This window comes from Paralichthys olivaceus, chromosome 14 (genome assembly GCF_024713975.1).
Source record: "Paralichthys olivaceus isolate ysfri-2021 chromosome 14, ASM2471397v2, whole genome shotgun sequence".
In the NCBI taxonomy this organism is placed as follows: domain Eukaryota; kingdom Metazoa; phylum Chordata; class Actinopteri; order Pleuronectiformes; family Paralichthyidae; genus Paralichthys; species Paralichthys olivaceus.
In genome coordinates this window covers 12,437,087-12,460,147 of record NC_091106.1, presented here as the reverse complement: position 1 = coordinate 12,460,147, position 23,061 = coordinate 12,437,087, and the positions used below count along the sequence as shown (strand labels likewise).

At 39.1% G+C, this 23,061-nt stretch overlaps 3 protein-coding genes across 8 annotated transcripts; 1 reads left to right on the top strand and 2 right to left on the bottom strand.

Annotated features, from left to right (window-relative positions):
• Nucleotides 1-249: 249 nt before the first annotated feature.
• On the bottom strand, nt 250-7,637 carry erlin1 (ER lipid raft associated 1). Its single transcript, XM_020096380.2, has 12 exons — nt 7,454-7,637; nt 6,041-6,169; nt 5,583-5,664; nt 4,723-4,769; nt 4,578-4,639; nt 4,354-4,479; nt 4,132-4,205; nt 3,776-3,834; nt 3,559-3,650; nt 3,299-3,388; nt 3,139-3,218; nt 250-2,497 (listed from the first exon to the last, which is right to left on the bottom strand). The coding sequence occupies exons 2-12, from the start codon at nt 6,151-6,153 to the stop codon at nt 2,327-2,329; spliced, it is 996 nt and encodes a 331-aa protein (XP_019951939.1). The 5' UTR covers nt 6,154-6,169; nt 7,454-7,637; the 3' UTR covers nt 250-2,326.
• A 1,555-nt stretch (nt 7,638-9,192) lies between these two features.
• Nucleotides 9,193-16,078, bottom strand: LOC109629542 (inhibitor of nuclear factor kappa-B kinase subunit alpha-like). Of its 5 annotated transcripts, none has more exons than XM_020087304.2 (22): nt 15,828-16,078; nt 14,977-15,099; nt 14,780-14,874; nt 14,421-14,538; nt 14,263-14,332; nt 14,089-14,177; nt 13,872-13,961; nt 13,653-13,777; nt 13,412-13,519; nt 13,184-13,319; nt 12,859-13,059; nt 12,533-12,635; nt 12,141-12,264; nt 11,911-12,062; nt 11,764-11,825; nt 11,570-11,679; nt 11,445-11,494; nt 11,217-11,325; nt 10,951-11,098; nt 10,787-10,836; nt 10,387-10,486; nt 9,193-10,068 (listed from the first exon to the last, which is right to left on the bottom strand). In XM_020087304.2, exons 2-22 carry the CDS (start codon nt 15,079-15,081, stop codon nt 9,982-9,984), a joined length of 2,232 nt encoding a protein of 743 aa, XP_019942863.2. In that variant the 5' UTR covers nt 15,082-15,099; nt 15,828-16,078; the 3' UTR covers nt 9,193-9,981. The 5 variants fall into 5 exon arrangements, with proteins under 5 accessions (XP_019942863.2, XP_069394573.1, XP_019942855.2 ...); XM_069538472.1 differs by having other exon boundaries at nt 14,977-15,096; nt 15,828-16,061; XM_020087296.2 differs by having other exon boundaries at nt 14,977-15,147; nt 15,828-16,033.
• Nucleotides 16,079-16,092: 14 nt separating this feature from the next.
• On the top strand, nt 16,093-22,685 carry LOC109631675 (urokinase-type plasminogen activator-like). Of its 2 annotated transcripts, XM_020090555.2 has the most exons (12): nt 16,093-16,284; nt 18,984-19,130; nt 19,615-19,708; nt 19,806-19,851; nt 19,942-20,083; nt 20,771-20,853; nt 20,945-20,986; nt 21,070-21,250; nt 21,348-21,505; nt 21,602-21,742; nt 21,823-21,971; nt 22,175-22,685. In XM_020090555.2, the coding sequence occupies exons 3-12, from the start codon at nt 19,658-19,660 to the stop codon at nt 22,367-22,369; spliced, it is 1,188 nt and encodes a 395-aa protein (XP_019946114.2). In that variant the 5' UTR covers nt 16,093-16,284; nt 18,984-19,130; nt 19,615-19,657; the 3' UTR covers nt 22,370-22,685. The 2 variants fall into 2 exon arrangements, with proteins under 2 accessions (XP_019946114.2, XP_069394575.1); XM_069538474.1 differs by lacking the exon at nt 16,093-16,284 and having other exon boundaries at nt 19,007-19,130; nt 19,619-19,708.
• Nucleotides 22,686-23,061: the final 376 nt, after the last annotated feature.

The window sequence follows — 23,061 nt, the reverse complement described above, 5'->3', positions numbered from 1 at the left end:
CCCTCAAGCAATTATTTTTGTGGTCTTACATTTGTCTAAATGTTGTTTTTCATGCTATTTACCCATCATTTGATCTTTATTCTTTCCTGTAGATTTGCTCTATTCTTTGTCTTTCACTCGCCACAAACATCTGCTTTAGAACAGCTGAATCAGAGCATTCAATAATGACGTGGTGTTAGTTCTCCTCCTGTCTGCTTCCATGTGTACTACACCATGCCTACACAGAGAGACGCAGGGGGAGAAGAGAGGTACCAAAATAGGTTTTATTGTAGAACATTGTCAAAACTTGAAAACATTTTGTCATATAAACCTTTTTTAAAACAAAGAGACAATGTTTACATTTCACAGATTGTACAAAATATTGACAAAAAAAGAAAATCATTTTTAAGAGGAATTCATACCGCTCTGTTGTAGCTTTATTTGAACCCGCCACCGAAGCAAATGCAGTGTGTAGCCTTTAACTTCCAAACTGTTAGTTTATAATCATCACTGACTTCTTCAGTCTGGGGTAAACCATCGTTATTTAAGGCTAGAATTCTGAATAGTATTTCCATGTTTCTGATCCACAGAGCTGAGGAACATCCAAAAACCGATACACAATAAAAACTAGCACCAATTTGCATCTGGTTGAAGTCCAAGCAATATCAACATTCACTGTAATACAACAAAGCCTGTGTTTGTGTCTCACTAAGTGTAATACTATTAGAATTAGGAGTTGCATGTTTCTTGCATCACAATTAAAATAATTTAAATTCATCTTTAAGCAAAGATTGGAAAATGTTGTTGCTGTTACACAAAATTGTAAACAGTGGAAGGGGACTTTTTGTGTTATTCTAATGTCAGACACCTTCTGAAAACAGATGGAGTAGATAAACGGTGACATGCAATGAAAATGTCACATTAAATAATAATAACGTTTTTTTTTAATTTAGTTTAAGTGTTTTTATGACAAAAAAATCATAGCATTGCACTACATTTCAGCTGTTTTTCTTTTTTTGTTATACAAAACTGTCTTTGCAGGGTTTAAGCTTTAAGCAGCCGTACTATTCAAATAAAAGTTCAGTTTCCTGAGAATGTGCATTGAGCCACCTCACAATAATCTGTAATTAATTTGAAAGAACTGAGTAAGCAGACAAACGCACGCACTACCAATCATGTAAATAAAGCCAAAACGAATTTCCCACATGCATGCCCCCACCCAATAGTCAAAACCAGACAGAGGAAAGAAAGATTTACAGACTTTTTGACAAGGAAGACAAATTACGACTTCTTCCAGTGTTAACTCTCTAGAATCCGACTCATCCATTCATGCGCTCCCATATTAATTAGCTTTGAACTATCGATCATCTTGAATTTATTTTTATCAAAGAAAATTTGATTTGATTTCAGCAGCATTAGAGCCTTTTTTCTCAGTTGGCTTCACAGTTAATGCCTTAGTTCAGCTCCTCTGTAGTGGCTGCACTCTCCACAACAAACTCAAACAAGGCAACCACTCTGACATCACTGCATACGAACACATGCTGACCGCCTTTCCACTTTAAAGACTTGAGTATCAATAGAATAACATCTACTTTCTACTTAACAGAGGCTCAGGTGAAGATATAACAAAGTCAGGCCACTTGGTTATAGAACAACATCATAAAACTAACTCTGTGCAATTTCCACAAATTTAGATGAACTTCTGGTAGTGAACAGTGCTATATCCATCATTGCTTTAATGTTTGTACTCCTGTAGTAACCCTTCACCACCATGGGGTGTGATTAAAACAGCCCTCACACTGACCCATGTTGAGAGACTAGTGATTTAGTGCAAGAGATGATCGAATCCCCTGTCAGATTCCAGTTAAGCTAAAGCAGAAATTAATTTTTAATAAAATAAATCATGTTCATCATCACAAATCACTCCTCTTGCATTCAAACAAACAAACAAAATGAATGCAGATCCAAAAGCAAAGTTCAGCACTGCACTGATTGCAAGCACATGTAAATTAGGGCGACTTGCTGTCGCCTTCCCAATCATAAGCATTAATTCTGCTTTTGATTTTTAACAATGGCATCGTTCCCATACCTAAAATGCATCTTTTCTAAAAGAGCAGCAGCTTTCCCTTTTTATCTCACCTTTTCTACCTCTCCCCTCTGCTCGCCTTTCACCTCATCTTCCCCCCCACTTTCTTAGCCATATACATTTAAGACTGAAGTGTATTGTTCACCAAACTAGCTGCAAAGCTATCCCACCCATCAACTTCAGTTCAGTGCTCTCCACCCCACAGACAAGACAAAGTCCTCATCAGTTTCTCCTGTCCTGTGCAGAAGCATGGCTATGGAGTCACTGCCCGTCTGTATCAACATGGGGTAGATTAGCGGGGTGCACGGACTTAGGTGAACCGTTGGTTCCTTCAACAAACATGTTCGGGATGTCCTGGCCAAAGTAGATCTTACTATTAGCTGCTATGGCTTGGTACTTCATCAGCTCCAGGTACTCTGGGGTTAACTTCATCTGAAAAGATTTGAGAGAAAAATATATATCATTCGAATGCTCCAATTACAATTCAAGTGTGTAGTTTTTTGTATAAATGTGTTGGCTCAGCAGCTAAAGCTCGGCCAATATGCACGTGAAAATTTAACACCCTGGCCGCGTTGGGTGCATGTGCAGCGCGTGGCTGATCTGGTGTGGCTTGCACAAGTGTTGTCCACACAGAGAGCATGCTAACTGTGGCACTGCTGCTGCTGCTAACCCTGTCTTTCTACATTGAGTTTAACAGGGTGGTTTTGTTGACCACTGATTGGATATAAAGACACAGACAAGAAGGAGAAAAGGGAACGCTCACTGCAACTCTTGTGAAAGGTGTTCTGCTGATGGTATAATGTATATTTTACTGTCAACTGATCATTTTCAGTCTATTTTCTGTGAACTGCTTGCAGAGAAAATAGTCGAGACCCTGGATCTCTTGAGCTGCGGTATACATGGTACATAGAAAAAGATATGAAAAGTTTCATAAACAATTTGAATACAATTAGAATATTAACAATTATAAGGAATGCCATATGAATGCGATTTTGGAGACACATTGACAACCCTACTGCATATTAAATGTTATTTTATTTGTGTGTGAAAAAATCTCAACACCATTTTTTTACCTTGTTTGCTTCAGCAAACTTGGCAGCAGTGTAAAACTCTGCGTCAGCTTTGGCCTTCTCCCTGGCCAGGAAGGCAGCATCTGAGACAAAGAGACAGTGTTGAATGAGGACAGTGCATACACAAAAACATGTCACAGAAGCAAACTGATATCAGGCTAACCCTCTATTTCAGAGATCCTCTTCTCCGTCTCTTTCTCCATTACTTTCTGCTGGAAGTGGATCTCTGCGACCTGAGCCATTTTCTGAGCCTCTGTGGAACAGAGAAACCTGTGAGCTTTCACACCTTTTTACAGAAGGCAGAGATCAATAGTGAGGTTACACAGACAAGTGCCTGAAAAAGGGAAACTCATAAAATTGTAACCATGGGTCATGCAAATGAAAAAAATATCAAGCTGAATTAGAGCATGACACCACATTTACCAATAATGGCCTTCTTCCTTTCAGTCTCTGCTTCCTTTTCCACCACCTTCTGAGTCTGAGCTGTTACTAACAGACGAGTCTTTTCTGCTTCCCTGCACGCACACACACACATATATATATATATATATAAATAAACTCTTGCAAATGTTTTCCTTTTTGTGTGGTCTCAATGGAACTGAGTGGGTAACAGAGAATTAGAAATTAGCACCACACTCACATGAGTTCAAAGTTCCTTCTGATAGACTCAGGGATCTTTGGCTTGGTAACCCGGACTGCCTTCATCATGGTATTGAAACAGTGCAGAGGAGAAGAGAGAGAAACAAGATGGGCCTTTGCTCGTAATCTAACAAACATATTATTTCACAAAGAGGATGACTGGTTCTCAGGCTAGTATGGTTTTTCTTAGTAAGAATGCAGCATCCTTGTAGTCAATGTTGACCACAGTGTGCAGTAATATTGAGAAAGTACACCTTAGATACGGTAAGGTCCACAATGAAGCTACGACAGTTTACAGTATTTAAACAGTATTCCAATACTGTTTGATACATTGAGTAAAATATACTGTTTAAATACCTGAATTGTAAGTCCAGGTGCCATCGCATTGAGATCTTTCTGCAAAGCAGTCTTCAGATTTTCATCTATAATGTCTGCAAGACAAAACAACAGCAGCTGCTGTTTGAATACACAACATCCTGTGCATCACATTTCAGGAATTTCAGTAATGAGCAAGCAGGACAAGTTGTTTTCTTTATAATGTATCTAAACAAAACAACGCTTCGTCAAAAGTTCACTCACCAAACAGCTCTATGTAGACCTCCTGTAGTGTGTGCACGCTGCAGAACTGGTTGAGTTCATGGTGAATCTTGTTGAAAATTAGAGTTTTGTCGTAATCGGCAGTGTAGTTCCTCACAGTGTCCACCACTGCACATACATGAACACAAGTAAGACTCAGCAGCCAGCGGGAGCTCATGAATCAACCAAATGATGAACTTTTGAAAAGGGGGAGGAACATTATGTACCTGCTGAAGGGACCAGCATGTTAACTACCTCTATTCTGTCGAAATAGATCATCACACCACCACTGTGAAGAAAGAAAAGTCTCTGTTAGTTACATCGTCCTCCTGAATAGACTGATCTTTGTTTTGTTGTTAAGCTCAGTCTTACCTGGTTCCACAAGGCACATTCTTGATCTCATCAGTTTGGAGAGTAGTCTGATAAAAAATTTAACGATTATTCTCCAGCTACAAATATCCACACATGAACAAGTATCTGCTATGTGTTTTAAGTTTATAAAAAAATGTATGTCAAGATAAGGATGAGAAGTTGTGGAGTCTGTGATATATACATCTTGAACTTAATATTTTAAGAATACAGAAAGTTCACTCTAGTTTTTGGACATACTAGTTTGACCAGTTAACCTAATTCCTTAAATTACCTGATCTCCCATGACAACTAAGACCTGATCTTGATTTAGAGTTGAATGTTGAGGAAAATGTTAGATGGGTGGGACTTGAGTTTAGATTATTCTATTAAACTTTACTGTTTATGTTCAATATATACAGATAAAAGTTATTGGCTATAACAATATGCATCCTCCACATTTATGGAATATTGCCATAAATATTTATGGATTTCAGGAAATTTGAGCATGGAGAAAAATTACAGGGTTTCTACAATTTGAATGACATTTAAAGACTATTACCTGCAAAGGTGAGATTAATCAAATATTATTAATGCTACCTGAATGTTAAGGCTAATAAATTGGTGGGTATTTTTTATTGTAACACTGTAGATTTTTAGGACACATTCAATAGATTCTTTACTAGGCTTACTTGGTGTACAATAACACCACATCAGCGGCGGCATTGCAGCTACGATTGTGTGCCAAATGTGTGCATATGGTAGCTGACTTATTTATGGAAAATCCCCTTCTGAATTCCATGTCCAGCTCAGGACAGTTGACTCTGCTTTCCAAGATTAGCTCTGCTCACAGACCAAGTTTTATTGCTGAAAGGTGAGTTTACCTGCACTGATCTGTAGGTGGTAATGAAAGGCATCATGATGTGATATCCAGGACCGTTGGGGGAAATCAACAACGCCCCACCCCTGAAACCAATAGAAACAGACGATTTGGTCTGACTTCTCAACACTGAATTATCTGCTGCTTTATTTAAAGAAGGTGGGGAAAGGATTAACAGTAATTTAAGAGGGTGCAGTTATGTTACTAAATAATAAAATGTTGTTAGAGTACAGCAGTATTATAGCATTGTTACTGTTCAACATTTGTGTTGCAGATCATTCAATGTTCAATTTGTACACACTTCCTCTTTCATGTAACAGGTATGGCTCGTTTCCCCAGGCAATATCTGCTTATCTATCATCTAAACATGGGCCTCATACAAATAACAATATGCCATCCACATTCACACACAGCATATGTAGGTTGTTTCTGTCTCTATCACAGGTTTCAGTGTTGTGATACCTGTAGTACACAGCGAGGTGTCCTTCCTCTATCTTGTGAATAGAGGAGTGCAGCATGATGGCCATCACTCCTGTTATTGCTGCAAATACTGCCCCCACATGCGGCATTGTCATCCTCACTAGCGCTCACCTGTAAGCAAAGAAAGAAGCAGAAACACTCTGAAGTATTTACACAACTCAATGTTCTCAGGGCAGAGAACACACAGCCACCTAACAGCTTATTGCATAAGTGAATTCAGTCTATTGCAAGAGCCCTGTGACTAAAACTTCTGTGAGGCAGGATTAACTGTCAGCATTGAAACCATATACAATCATGCTTAGTGCACTTTATAATAGAAACTTTACAGAAAACCTTTGTAAATTTTTTTATAGAAAAGTGTTTTAAAAGCATGTACACTGAACATTGTTTGAGTATTTAATTTTGCAGGCACACATCTTCGAGAAAACCTGCGTCACAGAGGTAGACATAACTTTTTTTGCTTCACACACTAATGTCATTAGTAAGGGAGGTTTGTAAAACCCCACAAACAGTTTCAACCTGATTTACCTTTAACAGAATGTGAGCAAACACATTAAGGCTAGGCGATAAGACTAGAAATTATAAAGATACAAATGTTCTTATGAATCCATAATTATCACAATAAACGTCAGATTATTAGTTCTACTTTAATGACTGACTTTTTGCTCCTTGTGAAGGTTGTGGTTGTAAACTATATTTTATATTTATATTTTAAGGACAGACACAGTGATAAACAACAAAACATTTCACAAATCTAAAGTAGATCAGTGTAATATCTCACTGTGTTTGCACAATACATTAGTTATTTCATTATATAGCAATAGTTATTCATCATTGCTTAGCCCTAACACATGATATGTGAGAACACATAGATTGACTTTAGGCTAGCAGAAGTACAGGTGTACCCAGTTCCGAAGCGTCCAATGAACGCAAACATTAAAAGTGCGTCAGCAGCGAGTTTATCATTCACGTTTTATCCGGAGAGCGACTGTGTAGACATTATTAATAACAAGTGTGACCATCAGAGTCACTCATATTTATCAGCGTCCATTAAAAAAATGCTCTTCCCACTCAGCCTGGCCATTAAACAGCGAACGCCAACAGAGCTAGCTTACAGAATGACTTGTGAGGAGACAACCAGCGATTCTTTCCCTCTGTCAGGACCAGAAGCAACATGCTAGCACCACAGCCACAACATTACATATTCAATAAAGCCTCGTTAGAACTCCATTAAAAAATAATACGCCTCGTACACCGCCCGCTCCTCGGGTGACGCTAATCTAGCTAGCCTGTCAGCTAGCTCCCTGGGTCGGGTGGGTCTGTTTCTCTTTAGCGTCATGCTAACGTTAACTCGCTAACTCGCCTGCTGGCGTACATGCAGGCGGATTGACTCACCTCGCGCTGCGCTGGAAAACAATAATCGATATGTGATCTGTGGAATAAAGAGTCCGGTTTGTGATCAACCAAAGTAAAGCGACCACAGTGATCGAACAAGCCTCCCTCTGCGGTCCTTTCACTCACCTCCCCCCGCCCCCAACAAGTCCCACTGTCGTTTTCACGATTGCATGATGCTGCCTTCAATGCCAGTAGGAAATATTAACATTGTTATTCATTCCAAACTATTTGCTTTGGAAAAATCGAATTCATTAATTTACTATATACTGTAATATATAAACGACATGTAGAGTGCCATGTCATGTAAATATCAAACGTGGTTAATATAACATAATGAGATATAAGTGAAAACAAAAGTATGTTAAAAATACAAAGGGTTTACAGAGTCATGCAGAAGCAGTGTCTGATATAAATAACGATAGAAGTTAGAATAAAATAAGAACGATACATGAGACAGTGAAGCTAATACAAGTAGTGATGAGATGAGTAAAATAAAAAGTTCAAAATGTACCTGTCAATTAACCAGTGAAACTAACCCTAAACCCCGAAGTTAGTAGGGTTAATAAAAAGACTAAAAAATAAATGTAGAAATGAATAAATGTGTTAATTTTATTTCCACAAGTTCAATTTAAGTGGCAGTTTTTCGGTATAATAGTGAGCAAAATTAAAAGATTTAGAAAAATACCTGAAACTGAGCCTAAAAAGTGTCTATAAACTATACTAATTCTTTTATAAATGTGATTTGAAAAGGAAGGCAGACTGCCACGTGCAGCGCCTCACTTGGATGTGTCTGAAGCTTGGAGCTTGACTTCCCTACGTTTCTCCTACAAATGGGCCTTGAGCTTGTTTGGAGGTTCTAGCAGGGGAGCGCAGCTACTGGTATACCGATGGATGGTCGTCCGCCGGGGGGGACCTCGTCCTCTTCCACCGAGCGCAGGGCTTCGGGAGGGACACACGTGGAGCGGTGAGGGAGGAAGGGGACACCCGCCTAGCCAGCCAGATCAGCCGAATCAACCCTAGCGATCAATGGGGTGACAGATGTCGCAGCCAGATCGCCCTCACATCCATGAGGTAGAATGGCGGGCGGGGTGTATATACAGACATGAAGAAAAGAAGCGCTCACTGTAATGGTGTCGATCTGGGAATGTTCCACAGCGCACTGAGTTCGACTCGTATGTTTCAATAGCGTAAGAGACGCCATGAGAACAGGCTCGTTGTTGTGTTTAAAGATGTTATTTTAAGGTTTCTCTTCGTGTTTAGCTCCACTATGTTAATGAGGCATGTTTCTACTGGTCAGACACAACGAACCACAGCCTGCTGACGTGTCATGTACCGCCCCTTCCTCTATCGAAAGGAAACGCAGTGACTGCTTTTACTACACTTCACACTTTATACGATCATCTCAGCTGTTTTCATCCACACCTCTGTAGATGAAGAAATTATTTAAAAAACAACTATTATTCTCTTTCCTTAATTGTAAGATGGACTTTTGTTTCATTGTTATTGATGATGGTATGTGATGTTGCTCTTGTTATAATGCCAATCCCTACAATTTGTTTTATTTAAGTGTGCTAATACTATTACTCCAATTACTGCTAAAAAACTTAACATACTGAAATACAAATATATGAAATTACAACCAATAATATTTTACTATAAAATGTTATTGAGAAAAATGACTGACTTTATATACGAGGTAATGAAGGAAAGTATTACAGTAAAATACACACAGAAGGCTATTTAATAAAAAATACTGTGCACTTTTATTTTCAGGCTGATTCACTCACAGGGACACAAGCAGCTCAGTTCCATGTATTTAACTCCTTACTAATGGTTTGTTCAGATACTTGTTAAATTCTGGAGAAGACGTCTCATCACAGTTAGAAAGAAATCTAATAAATATATAAATAATATATAATAACTCAAATCTCAAAGTATTTAAGTCTTCCTCCTTCTTTCTGAGACAATGTTTTGGGGCTCTTTGTTTTGTGTCATATTAATTTATGCATGTTTTTCTGTGCTACATTCTCTGTTTGGATTTCAGCAGCTCCCAGGAGAATTTTGAACCCAGGGTCTTATAAACAAACAGTTTCCTGTATGTGTGCAGACAGTTGTCTGCTCCACTGTGTGAGATCGCTTCACAATCGAATCTAATCCTCAACATTAAAACACATCAAGAGAAAAGACAAAGTGATTCGGAAAAAAACTCACAATTTAAACAGTTTGAACAAAGATAAAACATGATACATGTGTCATACATTTATAAAATTCAATCACATTCCATCATGCATTGTTTGTTAGCAGCAACATTTTACTCTAACTTATATTAGCAGTACAATAAATACATTTTGGTGACAGCTTGATATTGTTTTTAATTTAATAATATAAGTTCAAGTTAATACATGCTGCTTCACACATTATTTTCTCACAGCATCACATGTATGTAAATGACACAGTATCGAATCCCAGAGCTTTCACTGGTGTAACTCTGACAAGGCACTTGTTGGTAGTATCATGTATGTTTAGGTTCATAACACTGAGTCTTTGGTCAGTTTCGACAGCTTCAGAGGTTGTGTTTCCACCGCTCGGTACTGAGTCCAGCTCCAGTCCTGATCCTGCAGAGAGAGAGAAACAGATGAAACCATTTTACCACAGATCATTAACACTGTACTAGTGATACATTAAATTCTCGAAAAATTGAAATTAAACTCAAGCAAGTTATCTAGTAAAGGATGATCAGTAAAGACTGACTGCAATTATATGTCTTTAACAAGAGATAAATACATTGTGACCTACACACACATACACAACTATGTATGTGGTGGTGACTAATAATATTTGTAATAATCAGTTTTATTTTAAGAGATGTTTTCTATTCAGTCAAGCAACAATATTGAATTATTCACATGTTCCTTCACTCGTGAACATCATACCATGACACTGGGCTCCATCTCCTGGGTGGCGTCTTGCAGCAGAGAAGTCATCTGACCCAAATAACGCTGATTCTCATCCAGTAATTGATGAACAGTTTCACTGAAACAGACAAGAGACTCTGAATAGATGAAATGTTTCTTAACGTTTTCATGAACCCAGGAGAACAAGAGGCCCTTTTTTCTGACAAGGGAGGAGGATGAAAGCGAGTGGGGGGGACCTCTTGTGGTGGATTTGTGGCTTGCACACAAGTCTGCAGTTGGTAATAAGAGGTAAGAAAACTTGTTGGATTTAAATGTGTCTTCTAAACAGCTCAGTAATCAGAGAAACAGCCACATTATGTTTTAGCACTCAATACAAATGTGTCATTCTGAACTGAATTGTGACTTATTGTAATCTTACCTTTCAGTGGGTCGCTGCGTAATCGATTGTGATGGAGAAATACTCTGGGCCTAAATACACAACCACACACTGTATTAGCTCTGGTGTTATTTGACGGATCAGTTTAATAAACATGGTTTGACACCCAGAAAGACTTTCTGTCCTTCCACTGGTTAAATACTCACACAGGCGATCTTGAGTAGATACCAGAACTCTCTCTGCCGCTTCATTTGCATCTGCATCACAGCTGCCTCTGCAGCTTTTATGTTCTCCACTGCCCTCTCCAGCTTAGGGAACAAATCAATGATGCGCTGCTTACACACCAGGATTGTGCTATAGACAACAAGAGATGGGGGACACCAAAAATGACACACAGGGATCTGTTAAAGTTGTGCTAATTTTGCAAAGTTGTGCATGAGTGTGTGTGTGTTTGAAGAAGTGTCTAAATTACCTGAGGTGAGTGTATAAGTCTTTCAGCACTCTGTCCTGGTTCTGAACTGTTTGGAGGATGGTCTTCACCATGTCCGAGCTGTCACTGTAGCCATGTGGAGGGTCAGGACCTGGACAAACACATTCTCCTATGACCGTCCATGTAAAACAATTTGTCACAAACCACATAGCATCCTGCTATTTTCAAAACCCAATGTCTAGTATTTTATGTGTCATGATTTGCACTAACTTTTGCATTTAGCTTTCAGTTGCTTGTAGAGTTCAATGGCCTTTTCCTCTCTGGAAAAAAAGAGACTGTTAACTTGTGGACATCAGGTATTTTCAAGGAAATATCATAGCTTCAATGTAACTGACAGCTGTTCCATCACGTCCCCTTGTCTCCTGGCAAATGGGCTCCTCTGCAACTCCACAATCTCAGAGTGTAGAGACACTATCTCTTCATCCAGATACCCTACATCTGCAACCTACAGCAGAAAACGCCAATCAGCACATGCCACTTTTTCAAAAACTGCAAGTAAGTCTCTGACGAGTGAAATTAACCGTCCTACCTTTGTTAACCTTTCAGCCTTCTCTTCGTTTTCCTGCCACGTCTTCAACATTTTTTCTGAAGCTTCAAATGAAAACAGCAGCAGATATTGAGTTTAATACATTTAAATAACCGTACGTGTCACAGCAGCAGGTTAATATGAACTCACAGATGCCGGTGGCCCTCTGCTTGGTGTATTGCTCGAGGTCGTTCTGGATGCTGGTCTTAAAGAAAGCTAGTTTGGCTCGGAGCTGCTGCGACTGGGAGAACAGCAGATTCTTGTATCGAGTTAGGTTGGTGTTGTAACGCAGCAGACTCAACCTGTCCACACACAAACACATGTGTTTAACAACTCTGATGTTTGTAAGTGTTGAGTCTATATATTTGAGTGTCACTCACATGGCAGCCTTCTGTCCCTGGTACAGGCGAATGTAGTCCTCTTTCAGCCCGCAGATGTAGCTGACTGCTTCTCCCCACACTTTTCTCAGTGCAGACAGAGGGAGCTGGGTCTTCGTCTCCCTCACTGAGACGACACATAGTTCACAAAAAAACACATCTCCAGTTTAGATTCGGACATCAGATTCTAAGAATTTGCTGTAACTTAAAATATCAACAACAAACATCAGTGTTTTTTCTTTTAGGGCACCGTCACACCGACATTGTTTGGTCGGGACCTTTGGACTTTGCGTTTAGTACGAATCGAAATAAAAGGTGTTAAATGTGCCTCAAAATCCAAAAGAGCCAAAGAAATCCCTACAGACATTTATAAGGTATACAGTTATACATCTCACCTATAAAGTTAACACTGTCTGGCAGAGGTCTGGCAGTCAGTGGTCCAGAGTACTTGGTCAGACTCTTATCGAACAGGAAGACTATGGAGCAGTCCCAGCCTCTCTGGAATCATATTGCAAATATCACTGTGCATACTGCAGTGCATGATGATGGAGGTTCAGCTCATTATGTTAAAAACAAATAGAAACCTGTGCTGAGGTTCAGATTTGCTGGATTAAGTGTCAGGACTCATGTCATCGATCCATCTTAAACAAATCCATATTTTCGTCAAAAGACAGAGACTAAATTAAAGCCAGCTGCCAAAATGAACACTGGTGTCTCGTACCAATCCATCTGGCAGACAGTGTGCGGGCGGTCTGCGTGGGTCCAGGGAGATTCCCGTCTCCATCAGGAGCTCTTGACTCAGCGGGGCAATGTGTGTCTGCGTGTTTGTCTCCAGGCGAAGCTGCAGGGAGTGTAAACCCTCCTCCGCTCCCAAAACCAAGGAGTGCAGCTGGGCTGACGTCATGTCCAACACATGAATCACCTGGAGAAGTAAATATACAGAGGGAGATGTTTGGTTTGCCTTCTGCTCTCTGGTCTAGTGGCATGTATGAAACCATAAAAGAACTCAACTAAATGTGATTTTAGATGACACTCATATCACTGACCTTCATGTTGAGAATACTCTGAAGAGTGGTGTAGCAGTTTGGTTTGTTTGTGTCAGAATCCAGCCCCCCACCACGCGTTGCAGGGTCCCACAGTAACAACATCTGGAGTAAAGACTCAACTGGCTCCAGAATTGACCTTTTAACACAAACATGCACCAATACAGAGGTTATATGTAAGTTTAAAGGCAAAGATCTGGTAGGTACAGAGAAATATCTTCTTTTGGCTACCTGCTGAGATTGTTGGGATATGGGAGATGTGCAGAAAATCTGACTTCTCCATTCATGTCCTCTACTGCCATGATGTCGTTGGGACCTTTGTTCTTCACTTTACTTGTCCTACAGAAGAAGATAAAGATGCAACGCAGATATATTAAAAGTTCCAAAAACTACGACTCTATGTTCAGACTCATTACTTTCTCCACTTTTAACACATACGTTAATTATTGCATGAATCCTTACAGTGACTCACCACTGTACAGGTTGCATGTGGTGTAAAAAGGGGCGAAAGCCACAAGTGCATTCAAAGATGACGGTCCCAAAGCTCCAATAGTCGACAGTTACAGTGTAGGGTTTGCTCTCAAACAGCTCTGGAGCCTGGCACACATACACACAGACCTTCATTGTTGACAGGTTTTGAAAAGACATTCAAATATCACCGGCAGAGTTGCATTAGTGATGCAACACTTACCAGATACTGGAGAGTTCCAACAAAGGATGTACAGAGACTGCCCTGATCAAGATCTTTTGCATAACCCAGGTCTATGATTTTATGCACAAGCTGGAGGAAAACATAGTTTCAGAATGAGAGCAAGACACAGAAATGTATAAACATTATCCGTACTGTAATGATATACGATACAGGAGAATACACAGGCTGTATACATGTACAAAAGAATTTAGTTCACCTTTCCACCAACCTCCTGAAGAACTATGTTCTCTGGCTTTAGGTCTCTATGAATGATCTTGTTTTCGTGGAGATACTGGATACCAGAACCTATGTTTGTTAGAAAAAAGATTCCAAGATTTAAAATGTGCTTTCAAGTGGACTTTAAAAAAGTAAAAGCTGAGGGAAATATTACCGATGTCACTGAGCAGCGAGAGGACTTCACTCTCCTTTAACCCGCAACAGTTTTCTGGTTTGTTCAACACCTAAATTCAGAGGTAGACAGGTTAATTGTGTAGTGTTTAAAAAGACAAAGACATTATTTCGAGGTTTTATCATTTATCAGTTTGGTACCTTGCGTAGGTCTCCTCTTGAGCAGTACTCCATGGCCAAAAGAGGTAGGTCATTTACAGCAATGGCGCTCAACTCCTCTGGTACTTCCCTGGCCTCAACAACGTTCACATGGTTCAGTCTGTGAAAGAAGGGGAGCCAAAAAGGTAGCTGGAGGAAAATGTACAGTGAAATTATCTATGAACTACTTTGCAAACACAAGCATATGATTTCAATCCATCACTCAAACTGAACTTGTATAGCCTCTTTTCACAAATCACAATTTGTCTCATAGGGCTTTACAAGGTGCGACACCCACCGTCATTCACCCTCAGCTAGATTAAGGAAAAAATTAAAAACTATAAACAGGGAAACACACTGACTTCTTCATGATCTGGATCTCTCTGCCCCAGCGGTCTTTGTTCTTGGCGTTTAGCTCCAGACGGCAAAGTTTCACAGCGATCTTCTCTCCCAACTCCTGCTCCAAACACAGACAGGACATAAAAAAAAACAGGTGAAACACAGATCTGGGCCTGGAGTTAAATATCTGCTTGATGCACAGGTGGATGACCGAACGTACAAGGTGCTGGTACAGGTAGACGTGCCCAAAGCCTCCCATCCCGAGCCGCTCCTTCTTCTCCCAGGAGCCACAGACCTGGCTCTGCCTGAGTGCCGTCCGCTCCATACTGAGGTGCGAGGTCTGCTGGAGCCACAGGGCAAAGGAGGAAGTCTGTAAAGGACAGTAAAAAAACTGCCAATGTGTTATAGGCGATATATAGATAATATATCAAACCTAAAATTATATTTTGACTGTAATTATATTGTTTTATCACCCAGCTCATCCTCAAGATATTTCCACAGATTCACCCTATTTATTACAATGCATTAAATCTTTTTGCTTGAGGGGCTCCTTGGTGCTTCAGCCATCAGACTGCTATATGCCACGCAAAATCTATAATTCAACAAAGACTGCTGCACATATTACACAGAATCTGGAGACATTTCACCATTACTTAACGCGTGTACTTACATTTCTTTTGCACATTAGAAAATCAGCATTGTATATATAATTTCAACTGATTTTGTATACAATAATTCTATTTTTAGTCATATTCTTATATTTTACACCCCGTGCTGCTGTGTCAAAGGGTTCATCTTTGTCTTATCTTATATTTTTAAAACATAGTCCTTCCTTTAAGTTTATATTTGCCATCTCGTGTTTAGAAAGGTATTAAAGCAGCATTTTAAGCACTTTAATGTTCCTCATTTATAATCAGCTAAATCAAGTGTCAACATCTGAAATTCTGCAAACAGGTCACTGGTTGGTACTTTGTGATGCAGTGATCGTTCTTCTTGCTCTTTTGTCACATGAAAACCAGATTTTGTTGCGTAAACAACAAAAACATCACGACACAAACATTCTCCTCTCACCTGCCTCCAGACGAGATTAGCCTGAGTTGTCAGAACATTGTTGCTTCAGTTAGCTCCACGTCTTGTTTACGTCTCTTCTCCTCCTTCCTCTTGTCTTCCAGGTTGAATCGACACCTTCAGCCTCAACGATCCCTCGAACGCGTGTCGATGGTGGAAGTTTGTGCTGTTGCTGTGTTGTTGCAGTTTCTTGTATGAAGCTAAAAGCGGCCGCTAAAATCTGCGCAGAGTTAAAAATGAAAGTAGGCGACGGGAGCTGTGCATTTGCGCATGCGCGTTGGTCCTGGCAGCGGCGGACAGAGGCATGGAGCAGAGGCCGCAGGACTGCTCCCTCTGTGGGGGGGGGATTCCCAGCAGCCACCCACATCCACACCCACCAGCAAACACAGTCTGAGGGCGTTCTATAAACCAGACTGATGAGTGAGCATGTTCCTGTTCTATATCATTAAAGCAGCAGCAGGTAAGGAATATTAAAACGTCCTCATTTTGTCACTAGATGGCGCCGTACACCCAGGTTCTGTTGTTTCAGTCACAGAATGAAGGAAAGAACTTCATCAAGAAACTTGACTGTCAAGTTTGAGTTAGTTTACCCCAATGCTGCAAAACACCTAAGTCCATTTACTCGAGTGCTGTACATTAGTATTTAAATTACATCTTTATTTACTGTAGCTTTTTCTCTCTTTACCATACTATATAGGCCTACTGTATTTTATATATAATTGATATATAATTGCACAACTCCACACTTTTCTTTGCACCGTTGACCCTGTGCTTACTTACATCTGAAAATCACACATGTGATAATATCAACTGCATCTATCTTTGACCATTTTGCATCTGTTGTTGAATTTGTGAAGCAAGGCAGGCATCGGATCCCATTGTAAGACATTATCCTATTTAAATATTAAATATATTTAATCAATTTGCTATATGTATATGTATAATGAAGCAATTCTTTGAAATTGTTGATATTTATTTTACTATGTCAGTATTATCAGATTGTTGTTTGGAGAAACAAGTTCAAGGTGCACCTGAACAGAATCAATACATATATTTTTATGTTCAGGCTGAGAGTAATTAATAGATCACAATTTCTACTTTTTAGGGTGAAGTACCAGCCTTAGTAGTTGCTTTAAAAAAGTCGGCTGCTCAGTTTCTTTTAAATGCAATTGTGTTCAGTTCCGTGTAAAGCATGATTTGATATAGAGTGTGAAAACATGGGTTTAAAAACTGGTGATGAAGTGTGAAAGTCTCAGGTGTGAAAATGAGGTGTCTGTGGTTTCCAGCACATTTCTCTGAACAGCATCTCAAGTGAAGTACGGTTAGAACATTTAAAAAGGAATCCTAAAATGTCTTGCAGACTTTGACATGAAACATTTTCCACACAACTTCAAGTTTTAATGATCAAGATTCAAAACGATTTAGAATAGAATTAGTTTCCTTGTTGGTGTTAAATTAGTAACCTCACTGCTCAAGATACTGGACAATCTTGAGGTCAATTCTAATTTTACATTAGATCAGACTAAAAATAAATAGATATGGATCATATTCATTTCTGTGTAATACGTACGTCTTCATTCAGTAAAAAACCTGTGTGGGACTTAATTATAGACTTGTAAAGTAAAATAATTCAATTATTTTGCAGTTGTTTAATGATTTATGCTTCATTCTTCTCAGCGTCATGCATGCAGGACATCCCATCACAAAGCCTTGCTACATGGTTTCATGTCTGGAAATGACTTTTAAAATGGTCTGGAAATGAATTTCCAAGAAGTGTTTATTAGTAATGCAGCAATCTGCATGTAATAACCCACAGATGATTCAGGAGGCTGTATACTTTCAGTTTTGATATAATCTTCTAAAGAAGAGAGATTGCATTATGTAATCAGTACAGTATCCATCATTTTTTTATTTATATCTTATTATTCTTATTCTCATTATTATTTGTAGTATTATTAGCAGTAGCAGTAGCAGTAGTAGTAGTAGAAATGTGAAATCACACAGTAAAAATACTTAAAATAAGAGAAAAGATATGCAAAAGGACATAACCTGATAACATTAATAGACGCTCATAGATTTCCCTAATACAGTTCCCTAAAAATGCCAGTTTTTTTCACGATCCATCGATTATTGCCTTGGAAATCAGTTAAAATCTAAAAAAAACGAACACAATGATTAATAAAAAGAGATTAAAGAAAATTCCTAGATCGGCTCAACCACATCCTTCCAAAAGGTTTCCTGAGAACCCATGTCATTGATTTTGCATAATCTTGCTCCAAGCAACAGTCAGACTGGGGTGAAAACCTCACTTCCTTAATGGAGGTCTATTGTGTGGAAATCGATGCAGACAAGCAAAATGACAGATCAGGATTACTACTCTAAATTGTATGAATTGTAGTTGTCTTTAACGCCATTTATATTTAAATACTTTATATTTACATGAAGGAGGTCCTCTCTACGGAGGCCGCCATGTTTTTTACATTAGTCCAGACTGAAAAAACTAAACACCTTCTGAATTTTTATCACAACCGAAGGCTGCCACAGGTTCTTTTTCATGTTTGGAAGTGGAGGGTGAGGTGAGGGGTGTTCAGCTGCAACATGCAATTTCAACACTACATATCACAACATTTTACACACTGTACCTTTAAAGTATAGACTTGTAAAGTAAAATAATTCAATTATTTTGCAGCTGTGTCATGACTTATGCTTCATTCTTCTTGGCGGTGTGGAAATCAACGCAGACAAGCAAAATGACAGATCAGGATCACTGCTCCAAGCTGATTCAAAATATATATGTAACAATATGTTCTAATTTCACAGTTTCTAGGGAGGAAATCAAGGGATCAAGTAATGAAATGCCAGTTTGAGCTGATGCCAATTTACAACATGAATTTGCTTCATTTACTGATGATTTTGGTCTTTTGTTGATGGTGAATATACCATGTTCACAAATGACGTTTTATTCATGTAAAACTGTCTCAACCCTGTCATTCTACCTTTAAATGGGTTGATCTCTTCCACAGCTTCATCATACATGTTGCCTATTTTGGATAAAAGTGTATTATTGTGGTCTAAAGGAGGATGTGTCACAGGACGTGACAAATTCTTTGTTTCATTGTTGGTGATGTTATCTTCCTCATTAACCACTCCCACGTGTAGCCTGTGTGTTTTTAAATGAGAGGAGGATCAGCAGTGCAACAGCAGAAGAGTGAGTGCTTCCACAAGTCAGGTGCATGAGAGCGGAGACAGAGAAGACGCTTCAGCTGGAACTCAGAGTCTCATCAGGACTGCACGTTTAAACAGAAGGTACACTATATTACCAACAAAGCTTCCCAGACTATGAAAGTTTGGTTTACTTTTTGAAAAGAATGATGTATTTATAAGTGTTTATTGTCAGAAAATGAGCATTCAATTGTACATTTTTAAGCATAAAGCCATTTTCTTTTGTTCTACTCATGTTCATACTTGAGAAATATCTAGAAATTCAATGTTTGAATGAATGTGAATGTGCTTTGCAGTTATCTACTATTTTAATTGATGTTGCTCTCACTGCACAGATAAGGATTGTGTTTACAGCACACGGTGCTCTCAGTGAGCATGCTCTATCTGCTCCTCTCACATTAAAACCGTTTTCCCTCTGCATTAAATGCAGACACACAATCACCAGGTCACACTGTGAGAACTGAGGAACCCAGACAAGTCACACTTGTTTCTGTCCTGTCATGTGCCTGATGATAAACTCCATATAAGGAGCAGCTTTAAATCTCATTGTCTCACAAACTTTTCTCAGACAGAAATATCCACAGTAAGCAGAAGTGAGACCAGCACTAAATATGAACCTGTTCCTCATCCTTGCTTTCCATGCAGCATTCAGTGTTCACACGGTAAGTTACAATATGAGGAAGCAACTTGATGGGTATTACCAAGATTCAGATGGTTTTATTAAATATGTGTGACTGAGTTTGTGTGTGTTCCTCCCAGGCTTTCTCAAGAAGATCGTCTCCAAAACATAAAGAGACTTATGAAGGTAAAACCAACTCTCCATGTGAAACTTAATAATCATTTATATGTCACCAGATGTGTTCACTGATCTCTCTCTTTGCCTTGTGATCTACAGATGTGTGTCTGTCTGGAGACGGGAGCAGTTACAGGGGACATGTTTCCAGGTCGGCAAAAGGCCACAGCTGTCTCAACTGGAGGGGGTTTGAATTTTCTTGGATGGGAGCTGTGAAGGGACTGGGCTCACATAGTTACTGCAGGTATAGTATACTATGTTATGGAGAGGTGTCACATATTTTATATGACTCCTCTGATGTTGCACTGTTTTCCATATTATAACTACTCAGAATCACTTACACTAATTTTGATAAAAGTTTTGAGTGCAAAACACAATTTCATATGCATGCCTGTTATTGTGAAATCCTCCTGTTATATATATATATACACACTGTGTATATATATACATGTATACATAATGTATATACATATATACAGTTACATACCATTTTTACATTTATATCATATGAATGTAAAAATCATATATGTATACAATTTGAATTTTATATAATTTGATATCTTTATACACAGAAGTGTACATACATTCTTAGTAAAAGTATACTGCTATACTGCTATATATATAGTACATACAATTTTTATACTCATATTTTATTTTGTATATCATACCTGCCTATAAACTTGTAACAGTCTATATATGCATATGTATATATTCTTCCATTTCACTCCAATCTCATGGATAATGCTAAATACAATTCACATCCTCATGCAATCATCCTGTGCCACTGCACTTTACTCAAGTTCGTCCTCCACAAATAATATTCCATCTGGAGTGAAGGATGTATATTATCTACATATTCTCTGGATTTATATTTTATAAAATTTGTTTCTATTTTATTGCTTATCTTATCTTATCTTATCTTAAATACCAGGAATCCTGACAAGAGCTTGATGCCGTGGTGCCATGTCCGAAGAAGAAAGAGAATAGTGAGAGAATACTGCCACATTCCCAGATGTAAGATGGAAACTGGGAATAAGAAATCATTGAAATATTACATGTTTGATTTGAATTTGTGTAATAATATTTATTTTCTACCCATGCACAGGTTCTAAGCCAACAATAAAACCTCCACCAGCTGTTGATACAGGTAGTCTGAACACATTTTTATCCTTTTCTCTGTGGCATATTGTGATTGTCAGCCTTCACTGACTCGTCCCTTCTCCCCCGCAGAGATGACTTGTGGTGAGAGGTCTGAGCAGAAGATGTACAAGATTGTGGGTGGTTCCTTCACACCCATAGAGTCGAACCCATGGATGGCTGCTATCTTTTTTGAGAACCAAAGGTTCCTCTGTGGCGGCTCCCTTATTGCACCTTGCTGGGTTCTCACAGCTGCTCACTGCTTCAATGATTGGTGAGAAAAACACACGCACAGAAAATGCAGCACACTATTATTTCCTCCACTGTAACGGCAATGTGACTCACATGGTTATGTAATGTGTTTGTGTTAGGTCATTGTTCAGCAAGGGGATCAAACTAAAGGATCTGTCTGTTTTCCTGGGGAAGTCTGCCACTAATGACACAGATCCTGACAGGGAGCAGAGCTTCACTGTGGAAAAACTCATCATCCACCACAAATACAACGTGTCCAGCTTCGACCATGACATCGGTGAGCACAGACATCATTGAGGGTGTGAAAAAGAAAGAGCAGTGTGGGTTCTCTGTGTGCAGGAAGCTCAAAGATGTGCTTTACTTTATTTCCCAGCACTGCTGAAGATCAAAAGCAGAAGCGGAGGATGTGCAGTGAGGTCAGCGCCTGTGCGGACAGTCTGTGTTCCTCCATCTCACACTCAGCTTCCTGCAGGATTTCAATGCAGCGTCGCAGGATTTGGAAAAGAGAGCTTCAGTAAATTACCTCTCTTCTTCAGACTCATGACTGGTCTCTCTGCTGTTTCAATGTTTCTTACATCTCGCACTTTGCTGCAGGTGCATGGCATTACTCAAAGATACTGAAACAGACTGAGGTGAAACTGCTCTCACAGACTGATTGTAAAAGTGAATCGCACTATGGAGATGTCATCACCGAGAATATGATCTGCGCTGCGAGCCCTGACTGGAGCACTGACGCCTGCGAGGTGAGTGAAAAAAAACCTTTAATGAATATGTAAAGAATGTTCAAAGAGCCCAGAGTGCAAACCTACAAATGTTTGCTGAAGTCTCATATCCTCTTTTGTTTTAAGCCTGTTCAGCACTTTGGTAAACTATGGTTATTTTAAATATCCTATATGAATAACCTTTGACTTGATTCATACTTACCTGTCTTGTCCTCTCCTCACAGGGGGACTCCGGTGGTCCGTTGGTGTGTGATGTGGCAGGCCGCATGTTTCTGTTCGGGGTGGTGAGCTGGGGTGATCGCTGTGCCCAGAAAAACAAACCAGGTGTTTACACGCAGGTCACCAACTACAACAGGTGGATTGCAGAAAAAACGGGCCTCCCCAAATACATGAATGGAGTAATGTATCCCAAAAAATGAAGCTGTGGCAGGAAGTTCCCTGTTGGGTGTTGCATGTGTCGTTGAAGGAAAAAGTGGCAGCAGTTTGTGAGAGTGTGTGTTGATATTAATTTGCAATGAAAATGAAAATAGTTTAAAAAAATGTTTAAATGTTATTTTGTCCAATATGTAAACTCATTATTTTACTGTATGAAAACTTGTACTAAGAGTATGGATTTTTCTCTAAAAGGTATTCAAGTTTATTTATCTAATTTAATTTTATAACCATTTTCCCTTGTAAAGGGCTGGTCCTCTTGATGAGTATTTTTCTATAATAAAAGAAAGTGTTTCGATAACATATATCTGTCCTGCGTTTGTAATTGTGCTGCATCACATACTAACACATGTGAAAACACACACACACACACACACACACACACACACACACACTGGCCTTTTTTTCCTGAGTTGATACATTATATAATAAAGACAGAAGCACCACTGAGCAATAGGTAGAAGTCTTAATGACATAGATGTGTGCATGTGACAAAAAAAGAGAGAAACTAATGTTAAACTGAGTTTGATTTCTATTCAAAACAACAATTCAAACAAGTACATGTAAAAAAGCTCTATCAGATCTGCTGGAATCTCATTAGCATTACTGTAGAAATTGAGAGAACACAGTTAAATTAGATGTTTTGACACTTTTAGTGAGCGTCCTTCAGTTGGATTGT

Coding starts and splice junctions, on each gene's coding strand:
- erlin1 (XM_020096380.2), bottom strand. CDS start 6,153: ATGACAATGCCGCATGTGGGGGCAGTATTTGCAGCAATAACAGGAGTG. Junction 3,835..4,131: donor CACCTGGACTTACAATTCAG/GTATTTAAACAG, acceptor ACCATGATGAAG/GCAGTCCGGGTTACCAAGCC. Junction 3,389..3,558: donor AAGGAAGAAGGCCATTATTG/GTAAATGTGGTG, acceptor TCTGTTCCACAG/AGGCTCAGAAAATGGCTCAG.
- LOC109629542 (XM_020087304.2), bottom strand. CDS start 15,081: ATGGAGCGGACGGCACTCAGGCAGAGCCAGGTCTGTGGCTCCTGGGAG. Junction 14,539..14,779: donor GAGATCCAGATCATGAAGAA/GTCAGTGTGTTT, acceptor CTTCTTTCACAG/ACTGAACCATGTGAACGTTG. Junction 14,178..14,262: donor CTCGCTGCTCAGTGACATCG/GTAATATTTCCC, acceptor TAACAAACATAG/GTTCTGGTATCCAGTATCTC.
- LOC109631675 (XM_020090555.2), top strand. CDS start 19,658: ATGAACCTGTTCCTCATCCTTGCTTTCCATGCAGCATTCAGTGTTCAC. Junction 19,709..19,805: donor CAGCATTCAGTGTTCACACG/GTAAGTTACAAT, acceptor TGTTCCTCCCAG/GCTTTCTCAAGAAGATCGTC. Junction 21,743..21,822: donor ATTTGGAAAAGAGAGCTTCA/GTAAATTACCTC, acceptor ACTTTGCTGCAG/GTGCATGGCATTACTCAAAG.